This window comes from Podarcis gaigeae, assembly GCF_964106915.1.
Source record: "Podarcis gaigeae genome assembly, chromosome: 9".
Lineage (NCBI taxonomy): Eukaryota > Metazoa > Chordata > Lepidosauria > Squamata > Lacertidae > Podarcis > Podarcis gaigeae.
In genome coordinates, this window is record NC_139685.1 from 9,880,909 (window position 1) to 9,894,088 (window position 13,180).

General features: G+C 39.4%; 1 protein-coding gene across 11 annotated transcripts in view; it reads right to left on the reverse strand.

Annotated features, from left to right (window-relative positions):
* The window catches only part of LCORL (ligand dependent nuclear receptor corepressor like), a gene marked incomplete at its 3' end in the record, with an annotated part of 61,530 nt that overhangs the window by 30,143 nt on the left and 18,207 nt on the right, over nucleotides 1-13,180 (reverse strand). For 5 of the 11 annotated variants that reach the window (XR_014567971.1, XM_083754783.1, XM_083754785.1 and 2 more), the window contains exons 2-6: nucleotides 10,376-10,441; nucleotides 7,758-7,837; nucleotides 7,422-7,551; nucleotides 4,872-5,126; nucleotides 917-1,004 (exon numbers count right to left, since the gene is read on the reverse strand). Coding sequence is in view for 8 of the 11 variants with exons in the window: in XM_083754783.1 (XP_083610909.1) it covers nucleotides 917-1,004; nucleotides 4,872-5,126; nucleotides 7,422-7,551; nucleotides 7,758-7,837; nucleotides 10,376-10,441 (619 nt within the window). Of the gene's footprint in view, nucleotides 1-916; nucleotides 1,008-4,871; nucleotides 5,127-7,421; nucleotides 7,552-7,757; nucleotides 7,838-10,375; nucleotides 10,442-13,180 lie in introns of all 11 variants that reach the window. The other 6 variants (XR_014567972.1, XR_014567973.1, XM_083754781.1 and 3 more) reach the window with 2 other exon arrangements.

Sequence of the window (13,180 nt, forward strand, 5' to 3'; positions counted from 1 at the left end):
TTCCCTTTTGACAGATGCTTGCAGAGTAACACTTAAAAACTTTACACAATTTAACATCCATTGAATGCCCCCATCCAAAAGGAGTTTTGTTAGTAGAAACGTGACGTTACCGCTAAACAAGTAATAAAAGAGTCAACCCCCTCATAGAAACTTTGTTGCAACTACTAACAGAAAACATTAAGACATCCAACTAATTTTTCAGTTTTGCAATTAAGTCCTAATCTTACATCCTAATTGCTAATAAAATGATCTATTTTTTTCCACGACTATCTAAAAAAACAAGCAATTTTAAAACAACATGGAATAATTCTATTGAACTGTTAGTCTTTTTTAAAAAAGTTTGCAAAAAGCACAATTGACAAAAAGAGCCTGCTATTGATGGAAGGATGCTAAAATTATAACATCTGTTATTTAACTATTATTTCAGTAAATAGTACATTTCAGCACATTAAACATCTAATAATAAATGGGTCTCTCAGCAGCATGACACAAGTGGTAGTATCAAAATGCAAGAATGGCCATCAAGAGCTCTCTCTTTCATTAGGAAACAATAGGGAATATAGCTGTTTCTTTAAAAAACTTTCTACTATTAAAATGTAAATATTTTTCTTTGTCTCTAAATCATGAAGAATAAATTTTCTTCAATAGCCTAGTTTCCTTATGTATGTAAGCATTCAGTAAAGTTTGGTGATTGTTCTGATAACTTTTCTTTAACAGAAAAATGTGAAAAACACAAAATGAAACATATGAGTTATATATGAACACACAATTATGAGTGAAACTCTTTGGCAAAAGCAAAACATGTGTCAGTAAACATTTTACAGAAATCGGTTACAAAAGAAATCTGTTTTCAAGCTTAAAATTTAATTTCCATTTATTACGTTTAACAAAACAAAAATAATGCTTATTTGCTTACCCAGACACAGAATTTTCAGAACAAGATCCATCATATGCTGACTGTTCCAAGCTTGTTTTCTTTGTAGAAAGATCTAGCACTCCATCCCCTATTGTAATAGCAAACAGTATAAGGATTACTTAGGTAATAGGTTTGCTTTACAGTAACAAAATTCATTTTTGATTGTATCCTTCCCTCCTTACGCTGGTCTACGACAGTAATAAAGATTTGTTGTTGTTGCTATCTCTAACTTTACAAAACATCGAAGTACAATGGTTGGGTCGCTGTAGGTAAGATCTAACAAATTGTAGGTCTCAATTTGTAGGTTGTCAACATGATTAATTCTTCATTCACCAGTTCCTCAAAGTCACCCTTACCCTGCTACAATTAGGCTTGGCTCCAAGAGAAGGCTTTTTTCAAGCCTAGCTTTTGCTGAGGTGCATGTGATCTTCCTGTAGATTACAGCTGGGGAGTGAGGGTTAACCATGCCTTCCCCAACTGCACTCTCTAGGAAGATTATTCCCCATTAAGCTTGAAAAAGCTAAAACATTTCTTTCAAGCCTAATTACTGGCAGTGGAAAGAAATATGAGTGCCCTTGGAGCATGCATGTGCTGTAGTGGTGTGTGATGAGTGCCCATGACAGTTTATCGGGTTTTCAAAATGCGCTCACAGATCTAGAAAGGTTGGTGACCTATGGTGCAGGTCATGTATGCCCCCAGTACTGTGACCAAATAGGGTTCCAAGTTCCACATATAAGCCTGATCTATACATGCAGCAGAATGAGAAAAGTGGTAAAATGTACTGTACTACTTCTGCCTGGAGATGAAGAATGCTTTTTTAATGCTCCCCTATCCATGCCACATGACCCGGAAGCTGTCTGCGGACAAACACCGGCTCCCTCAGCCAGTAAAGCGAGATGAGCGCCGCAACCCCAGAGTCGTTCGCGACTAGACTTAACTGTCAGGGGTCTCTTTACCGATTTCCAGCAAGTTAAAACCTAGCATACCAGAGAGAAAGGTACTAATCCAGTCTGTTTCACAATGTGTTAACCTTCTAATTGCACACACAGGAACATTTAAAAATGTGATTGCCCACCAGCAACCTGAAATGATACTGCCCATCCTACTATCTCATTCTGCTACATATATGTTTTACATTCAACTGATGGCAGATATATATAAATTATGCAATTAGAATATATACCATTAAGATGAGTAAATGAGCTACATAATGAGATGACAGAAAGCTACTTCTCATATTGCCATGTTCATAATTACATGGCAGTGGCACAATAGTGGGTAGTATTAAGCATATCTGGCGCCGTGGTGCAAAGCTCCCTCTGGTGGTGCCCCCCCTTCCCCAGAGTTTTTATGGGAGGATGGCGCTGCCGGCGGGACTGGAGGAGGCGGGCAGCAGTTGGAGGGCGGCTCCTCCAGCGGGGAAAAGGCGGAGGGTGGACGTGGCATCTCCTGGCTCAGCTGGCCGCTTCGTGCCGTGGTGGACATGGCAGACGGAGGCTCTGGGCGCAGCTTCGGCACGGCATAGAGGAGGCAGGCGAGGCGACGAGCTGATGCTGGGAGGCGCCACGTCAAGCCTCTGCCTCTTCCCTGGCGCCCTCCAGAACTTGGCGCCCCTCTATGGGTGCATGCCATGTTTAACTTAGGAAAAATGCTGCAGCTTAGCACAAAAGCACTGGGAGGCATATCCTTAATTATATAGCTTTAAAGAGAATATATTGGCAGATAGTTACAGATACTCAGCCATTTCAAAGTACAGGTTGAACAAATGGGTTGGAAATTGGGGATTTCTCTTTAGCTTAAATTTCAGATATCAGAAATGAGTAAAAGTGTCTGTAACCCATCCTGAGAAGTGCCTGGTCCTTAGTACTCTTCAGGTTTTTGATAGGAAAAGTGGAGGAATAGCAAGGTCTGACCAAAGTAAGTGGTGAACAGGTGTATTTGCAATTCTGGGCACCTGTCAAAGTTGACCCACAGCCAGGAAGGAAATTAAGGATCCAGTACGATAGTTGGACCAAATCCCCACTCCTGAGGCCTATAGGACATCATCTTCATCTGCCTGGCTGAGCTGCAAGCTATTATTTCAACAAGTGTCTTTAATAACTACTTTTTATAACAGCCATCGCTAATATGATATATAAAATTTATACCTGTCAGCATTTTCAGCCATTTGACTTTGTTATATTGTACAACAGAAGTATCAATAACATGCTTACAACCCATTTCACTGCTCTTTGGCATTGTACACATCTGGAGGGTATTACGATTTTACTCCCTCAATCTTCATTGCTCAGTGCAGTCCTACTCCTCTTCTACTCATTAAGATATCTGAAATTTAGGCTAAAGAGAAATCCCCTGCTTCATGGCCCATTCGTTCAGCTGCTGCAACCCCCAACCCCATCATGCAACCCCCAACTCCATCATGCCGCTTGGAATAAAACTACACATTTTCAGAAAGGGCATTTTCTGAAAATGAAAACAGCAGCTGTAGAGAAGATGTATTAACACAGGTAAGTATGACTCCTACTACAAACTCCCACCCCCAATGTTGAAAGTCAAAAAGAGGCAAGTTTAAATGCTGGCTTCTAAAGTAAAACATACATATATAGAAAATTTATACAACAAAATAAATTAATTTTCACTAAATAAGTATATGTCTGTGAACAGTCTTATTCCTTCTATTTAAAGAGGTTATAGTAATGGAATAAAGACAAGACATTTATATACTACCAACAATTTATTTTGTGTCTGCAAAAGTCCATATATTAACCCATTCAACAAAAGGATAATTAAGACCTAAGGATGCTAGCTTGCTCAGTATTAATTCTCTTTAATGGCATTTTGAAAAGTAAAACGGTTACTGCTAACTCTTTGTTCTGCATTTTTAAATAAATAACTTTAAAGAGGCACTAATTTACATGGAGAAGCTGCAATACTTAACTCCCTTTCACTGAAATCAGTGACTTGACTTTGGAAGAACTATCTCCTTATTTCTTCCATGAAGTCCTGGTTAGAACTAAATTACAAATGAACTTCATGTGAGCTGTCCCTTCCTGGTTTGATTTGGATATATGGTCAATTTAAGAGGGATTTTTTAAAAACAAAAACAGAGAACAATGCTTACAACTCTGAAAGAACATCAAGGTTAATCATTATGCCCAACTAACTATACTTTCAATCTTCATTTGCGGCTGACAGCACATTTAGCAGAAATACGCAATTCAGTCTTGTAATTTGCCACTTGCCTGCACTAAGTAGCTGGCAGCTTTCCATGGGTAAGCACCCAAGTGGCAAATTATATTGTCCTCTACAATTTTCACTGCAGGTGTAGTCAGCACATGCGATTTCAGGGGCAGTAAGCTAGGGCTGGCTACCCTTCCCATCAATCTGTTTCCTCTTTTTACAGGTCTTTAAAGGCAGAAGCCACAGAACCTGATACAGTGGCTGTGATTCTCTCACTGGACTTTCTCACTGGGCCTTTGTATCTAGGAGCTGCAGCAGGGGAAGAAAATCAGTGCTCTTCTTATGCTGTGTGTGGGACAATAAGCACAGTAATCTTGCTTGCTTTCACTTGGATTCAGAGTCTACGGGAAGTGCTGGTGGCAAAGGAAGGATGTGGATGACTCCCACAGCAACTGGTTACAAACTGGTTACATTTTAATGCCCCTACCCTACTCCAGCAACTACTTAAGAGATATATTCCAAGAGGTTCTCAGTTCATTTTAAAAACTCAATGTGAACAGGTGTGTTTAAAATTTGCTCATTTAAATATGGTGTGGCCATACATGCAAGAGAATCATGTATGATCTGAGGATTGTGGCACCTATCTTTACAAATTATTTTGTATAGATAATAGTAAGTGAAACTGTATTCAAGATAGCTTTCTTATTTATCATAAAACTCAATGAATTTTATTTCTAATCACATCAAACAAACAACCAACAAAAAAGAAATTTACCTTGCTGAGTATTCTGCTCTTGTATTCGATTCACAGTGAGGTCTAGAGGGCTCTCCTGTTCTTCCTGAAATGAATTTTCTGTTTGGTTCATTTGGATACCTTTACATATCAGACTTGTTTCATATGACGAACCGTTTCTATTTTCTTGCATTTTACTACTTTTTGAAATGTATTCAATTGCAAATTGACGGATCATCTTTTTCATTAATTCCTGAGCAACTAAGGGAATGTTAGGATCACAGTTCTGAGGAAGATCTGCAGGAAAATAATAGCAAATAAACATATGAATTAGAATAAACACATTTACTGCATTTGCTTTATCCTTCTGCATCAAGACCTAATACTTTAATGAAACATTTATAAAGTTGTCGGTCTATGCCATGGGTAGGCAAACTAAGGCCCGGGGGCCGGATTCGGCTCAATCGCCTTCTAAATCCAGCCTGCGGATGGTCCAGGAATCAGCGTGTTTTTACATGAGTAGAATGTGTCCTTTTATTTAAAATGCATCTCTGGGGTTATTTGTGGGGCATAGGAATTCATTCATCCCCCCCCCCCCCAAGGTCTGAGGGACAGTAGACTGGCCCCCTGCTGAAAAAGTTTGCTGACCCCTGATCTATGCTCTACAGATTTCACTTATTTAAATAATAGCAGTTAATTCAACATTTTCTGTAAGTCCTGTCAGCTCAACAAACTCAAGGGCTAAAATCCCAAAGAAAGAATACAAATATACACAAGAGGATCGCACTTGTAGTCAAATATTTATCTAGTTTCTGCTCTAAGATCTTCAATGCCGAAGAGGCAGCTGCTTCTTCAGCTCTCAAAATACAGAAAATCTGGGCTAGAAAGGCCTCAACTGCATAGAATTGGAAGGAACCCCAAGAGTTGGCTAGCCCAACCCCCTGCATTGCAGGAATCTTGCAGGAGAAGCTTCCATGAATAGACAACCTTCACCCCTTACCCTAGTACCCAGCAGAAAGCCCATGCATTCTGAATTACTGCTATCATCTGAGCAGGACATTAATCTACAGTGATAGCTTGGGATGCAAATGAGATCCGTTCCGGAGCCCCGTTCGTATCCTGAACAGAACGTAAGACGCATCTGCGCGTCTCGCTGCTTCTACGCATGTGTGCGACGTCATTTTGACCGTCTGCGCATGCGTGAGCGGTGAACCTGGAAGTAATGCGCTCCGTTACTTCCGGATCGCCGCGGAGCGCAACCCGAAAATACTTATCCTGAAGCATATTCATCCTGAGGTATGACTCTACTTTTCAAAAAGTATTTATATCCCACGATTTTTTCCATTCAAGGTAGCTTACAAAAAAAAGGTATTAATAAAGCGATATCCCTGCCCCACTTGCAATCTGATTTTAAGGATCGATGTTTGCTACTACAAAAATAGGCAGAAACATGTAATACTGTAGTAGGAAACGCTTAATTGGCACTAGGGCTGAACGATGTCTGGCTTTCAACATTGTGATATACCAATATAACACGATGTCTGAAGTAAGGATGTAACTATGTAGAGGTGAACGGGGTAATGTCCTGGAAACTGCTATTACTTAGGGCAGTGATCGCCAAACTTGGCCCTCCAGCTGTTTTGGGACTACAACTCCCATGATCCCTAGCTAACAGGACCAGTGGTCAGGGATGATGGGAATTGTAGTCCCAAAACAGCTGGAGGGCCAAGTTTGGCCACCACTGACTTAGGGGTATAAAATGGATACATGTTTACTTACCTTTAACATATTTTTACAACTGTTATTTTATGGTACAGAGCAACAGGGGCAGAAGGCACCGTAATAACTGGCTTCACGGTTTTCCCCACATCACAATTTCTTACATAGCGCACACATAGTGATTCGCGATATATCACCACGTTGAATATTATGAAAGTGTTGCCACAATGTGAACTTCAAACTGATTTTTTGACAATGTACTGATACACTGCCCAGCTCTAATTGGCACAAGAGTATATAGTCATGCTTATATTACATGAAAGCTGACAAACTAAAATATTGCCGTTATATATTATGTGCTAAATAAACAATGGCTGGAAAGCAGAGGTGTACACCCCCATCCATGCCCTTGACTGAAAAGCCTAGTGTATATTTCCTCAAAAAGGCAAGAAGTTATGGAAACAGTCACAGCCATGCATTCTATGAAGTGTATGTGTTCAGGCTGCTGACTACTGCTAACTACTCTCCCTTTGCTCTCCACAAGTAGCTCCAGCATAGATACAGGACCATCCTGCATACAGTTCTATGCCAACCAAAAGGGAGGCCCACCCCATAACCAGTTCCCCCTTAAAGTAGCTTTAGCATAAGGTAAGTGCATCAGAAATGCTTACCATTAGAAAAGGTTTTAAATTAAAAAAAATAAAAATAAAGAAGGATATAAAGCGACACGGGACAGACTGGCAATGGCAAACAGAACATATGAAAACTGCAAAGGCGTGGCAATATCCAATTGAAGGGTTGCGTGTTGAAAGTGATTCAAAATAATTAGTAGACAAATGCAATCAATTATGACATCAATTGAAGTAATATTACCTTTCTTGCGAAAGAGTGCATTTAGGTAATTCTCTGCTTGGCACTCAATTTTATCAGTGTTGGACTGGCCCTGAGATGATAGTTCCTCTGTAGGTGTTGACTGCAAAGAACCAATAATTGTCGTATGATCCTAAAAGGTATAAAGAACACTTCTAAATATGGGTAAATTATGGCTCTAAAAGTTTGCAAATAGTGACTAAGATTAAGAAGGCTTTCCATTTTACAAATATGCATTCATCAGATCTTTTATACTGTAAAATAATTTGAATTCAAATAAGATTTTAATAAATATATTAGAAACCATCTCTTTCAACAATTTATAGCACACATACTCACACTGACTGTGTCTTTATGTAAATTACAAAAGGAACATTTTTCATCCATAGACCAGTCAGCCACTTCTTCTGGTTCACAGTCTAGAGGGGGAAATTATAAGAAAATTATAAAAATAAAGTGTTAAAGAAACTTATAATTGACTACTACCAAAGGCAATTATCTGTTTAACTATTCTTAAGAAGAGATACTTTTACAATGAGCTGTCACCATGAGAAGATTGCATATGTACACAGCACATTGTTTTCAAAAAGATATACTGTATTAGTTTGGAGCCCAAGCAGATTAGTGACTTTTTCTGTTTATTTCAATGGAGCCTAAGAGCAAGTAACTAGGACAAAACTTAAATTCCAGATTTCAGTGGGAACTAAGAATGACTAAGGCTACAATCCCAAACCCCAGGATGCCCTCATGTTGGCTACCTCTGCTACCTTACCTAACTTGGGAGTATGCCCCATGAAACTTATTTTTGAATAAACATGCATAGGATTCCAATATAACACTCTCTATTGAACCCACTGAGATGTATTCTCCCCTCTAATATTGGATATGTGAAACACAAGTTACAGTGGTACCTCTAGTTACGAGCTTAAATTGTTCCAGAGGTCCGTTCTTAACCTGAAGCTGTTATTAACTAGAGGTGTGCTTTCGCTAATGGGGCCTCTTGCGGCTGCCGGCACACGATTTCCGTTCTCATCCTGGGGCAAAGTTCTCAACTCAAGGTAACTCTTCCAGGTTAGCAGAGTTTGTAACCTGAAGCGTTTGTAACTCGAGGTACCACTGTATTTGTTTTAAGGAACTTTGAATATTACTCCATACTTCATTCAGATTGGGTTGTGTTTGTTTACAAAATTTAACACACTAGCATAAAGACTAAGAGTCTAGCACCAGCTAATTCTGTTTCTAACACTAGGATTTTTTTCTAGTACCTAGAAGGCCTTTATTGTTTCATTTATTGTTCTTGTCATTGTGTTTTCCAACAGGAGAGGATGCTCAGGAGTAATACAGCATCTTGGAGCATTTCCAAATTCCAAAAATCACTATATTTCAAGAGGAATGTCAGCTGTAGCGGCATGAAAATCCCCTACAACTTTTAGGAAACCAGCTTGATATGTCTGTCTCCGCAGGTGGTGTATTTAGGTAGGTAACCATATCTACAGAGGAGGGGAAGTCCACTAAGCCTAAATCCTACCAAGTAGTGTTGCAGCCATGACGAAGGAACCATAACAAGTTATTCCACCTTCAGATCACTGTCATCACAATCAACACAAAACATGAAAGCAAGACCGTGTCCAGACACTTGCGTGGTGACAGATATTAACAGACAGACTCATAGCTGTCATGGAGATCATGAAATACTAACATGACAAGTATCGGTAGATCTCAGCATGGATGACATCCCTCAGAAAACGATCCTGGGAAACTGAGACCGTCCAGCTAACTTAGGTAGGAAGACTGTTGGACTGCAGATTGGGTGATACATCCACCAGAAGCCCAGTTTTGTCTCTAACACTGGCCCTTAAGAACATTCAAAATGACTGCCAGAAAATTTTTAAATGGTGAAATTGCAACAGAATCTCCACTACCCGTCTTCTAGGTTTAAGATACTGCAACACAGAAAAATCCAGTGGATAAAGCTGACTTTTAACTCAGCATCATCTGACCAGGCTTCTGTGATAAAACACTAGCTTAGTATCTTAATCAATAATGAAATCTATTAATGGACCTGAATTGAGAAACAGAAGCTTAAAAACAAAAGGGGAGCTGCTAGGACAATGAGATGGGGAAGGGGAGATAACCTTCAAACGTTTACCAACATTCTGCCCATAAGCCTATCTCTCTGCCCCAGCCCTACCTGCTCCTGCCTTGGAATATGCATACCAAGGCCACTACTATTCCTCTCTGCCCTGTCCAGACAACTCATTTCCAAGCAGTTTCCAATCACAGTAGAGAAAAATCAACAAATCCCATCACAGAGAATAAGTAGACTGATGTGCAAGGCACCATAAAAGTAGTCTTCCTGACTTCTTTGAAGTCTCTTGTTATTTTCCCTGTTAACATCTTTTTTAATGGCAGAAGCAATAGCGTTGAAGCCATAAATATGGGGAAAGCTTTACTACTTGATTCTGCTGACTCTGGAATCTAGTCCTCGGCCACCGCACCAACTCTCTTTTAAAAAGCTTTTTTTAACTAAACAATAATTTATTAAAATAAATATATTTTTACAAATATACATTTGCACAGGATTCAGAAAAGTGAGACTTTATCCTGTTATGATAATAATGGTGCAAAATCATTACTGTTATCATATTTAATTAGTTCAAACATAATCTAAGCAGTACACCGATTCCTGTTATTCCTTTCATTAGGTAATACCCCAAAAAGAAACTAACAGTGTCAATATTCTAAAGAGAACAAAATATCAGGAACACTTACGTTAAATCAAGGATGTTAAACTAATCTTAAATCAAGGTTAAAAGAAATGGAAAAGCACTTGTAGAGAAGATAACAAAGACAACAAACACTAAAATTCCCCAGCACAATTCCTTATTTTTCAAAAACATGCTTCAAATTGTCACATTATTTAAAGGTAGCCTTTAAGCACTTCAAACTTTTTTTACCTTCAAATAAACTGAGGTCTCTTCGTAGCCTTGGTCCATAAAGCCCTTCTAAAATACTTTCAAAACCTACCAAAAAGAAAAATTAAAACATTTTACAATTACATCAAAAAGTTATTTACACAAATGTAGCAGTGGGAAAAGTATATCATTACATTTGGGGACAAGACACTAAATGGAGTTTCTTCTCAGTGCTAATTGGCTAGTGGGTATCTTCCAAGTGGTATTTTTTGGGGGAGTGGCGTTATTGACAGAATGGCACCATCCACGTTATTGATAACCTTGTACATAATCTCCCCCAGCCCACAAATGCATCTCGGAATAGAGCATTTAGGGTGTGTGTGACTGCCATACTGCCATACTTGGCAGAGGGTTTCTAAGGTGGGGTCAGTGCTGTTTGTCAAAGTCTGGATCTCACAGAAACTTGTCTTTGCCCATTATTTGACACAGTTTTGCTTGAATCTTGAGATATCATCACCAAACTCAGTCCTTGTACCCCAGTGGTGGGGATGGAAGACTTCATCACCACCAAGATGCTATTCAGATGTTTAATTTTTAATCAAGATGGTGGACTGAAACATGCTTTTGGAGTAACTAGACATAATTTTTTGCATGATGGCTCCAAACTCACAAATTGCACTATCCATTTAAAATTCACAGTATTTGTTGGTTTCTAAAAATATCCAGGTTTGACCAAACTGCGGGAGGCAGTGGAGGACAGAGGTGCCTGGCGTTCTCTGGTCCATGGGGTCACGAAGAGTCGGACACGACTAAACGACTAAACAACAACAACAATAAAAATATCCAGGCACTACTGGGCACTTCCTAATAGATAGTACTGCTAGGATTAACTTATTATATGGATTGCTGGTTAATAAGAGGATCTCTTTATTGTTCAGTTCCTCAATATTTACAAAGTTTATTTAAAAATTAAGAGTTACTGTCTATATTTCTCTGAAGTAAAATTACAACCCAACCCTGTGTTACTACAGTACATTATCTCTCTTTTGTGTAATTTATATTTTACATTTTAATATTCGCAAGAATTCACAACCAGTTTGGTTTAATATTATGTGTTAACTGGACATCTGTATTATTATTTATTTGATAATGTTTGGCCAAGTTTGCAAGAACAAAGTTAGTATGACAGCTACGATTTATATACAGAGTGGAATGAATTCTGCCTCCTCCTTTCTTGTTCTTCCCTCAAATGTTAGTTAACTTGTGGACACACCAAGGCTATGATGTTACTCATTCCACCTCTAAGATTTAAGTATTTTGGAACACGGTTTAATAGCTGATTTGGGCAAAGTACATAACTGGATGAGGTAGTTCCTCTGTTACAGAAATAGCTTCTTCTCCAGCTCAGGAGCTCTGTGATTGTTGCCATATACTGGCTTGGTATATACCGTATTTTTCGCCCCATAGGACGCACCGGCCCATAGGACGCACCAAGTTTTTTTGGGGGGAAATAAAGAAAAAAAAAATGATTTCCCCCCCCCAGGTGCTTGTGGGGCTGGCAGCGGGGAGAAGCACGCGTCTCCCCGCCGTCAGCCTCCAAACCACATCGGGAGACAGCGGGATGGCGGCATTCCGCCTCCCCGCTGTCCCCCGACCTTGTGGGGCTGGCTCTGCAGCTCTCTTGAAGCGTGGAGAGCGAGAGGGGTCGGTGCGCACCGACCCCTCTCACTCTACAGGCTTCAGCGAAAGCCTGCATTCGCCCCATAGGACGCACACACATTTCCCCTTCATTTTTGGAGGGGAAAAAGTGCGTCCTATAGGGCGAAAAATACGGTAAGTGAAAGGCCAGTAGCTATCTTCATATTTTACATGTGCAAAGCAGGGCTTCCCCAAACTTGGGTCTCCAGCTATTTTGGACTACAATTATCATCCTTGACCACTGCTTCTGCTAGCTAGGGATAATGGGTGTTATAGTCCAAAAACAGCTGGAGATCCAAGTTTGTGAAACCCTGGTGTATAGCATATATTTACATTGCACATACATTTTGGATCACCAAACATTACCTATATTGCATATGCTAAAAGCCTAATGAATGGAGGAATCCAGAGGCCCCCTTCAGATATACCTTTGCTACTATGTATGGTCATAATACATTGTAAAGGTAGTTTTCTTTACAAACTACCGTTATAACATAGCCTCTTGGGATAGCCATCATTATTTGCATGGTTTATAAAGACAACAGGAAGTCAAATCAAAGAAGTGTACAGCTTGCCCAAAATGGAGGCAATCTAGAAGGCAGCAATAACCACACCAGGGAAGGAAAATATAAATATCATTCAGTAGTCAAATACCAATCCTCTATTTTGCTTCTTGGAGCCCAGAGCTGAGCGCACAAACTACCCAGAAGGAACACATTTCCCACACCAGAGATACTGCCCCTTCCCATACTAGAATGATATATGCAAGACAGTAAACATTGAAGAAGTAGGCAAAATTTCAAAAGCTCTAATTTCCATTCATATGCTGCTTGTTGCAGAGAACACAACTATAACTTTGTTTGAAATTAGACCTGGACTGAAAACAGTTTAAGGGCGCAAGTCTTTTAGCACACAACTGCTTACAGTTTTATTATATACATACAGTAAATGTTTTAAAACAGAAAGCATATTTAATAATAATAATAATAATAATAATAATAATAATAATAATAATTTTTTATTTATACCCCGCCCTCCCCAGCCAAGGCCGGGCTCAGAGCGGCTATTTAACATTTGCATAGTTTTACTAACCTTCCCTTCTAGCTAGCTACCTATAGAAAAGAGGCATTTTGGGATACATGATGGTAA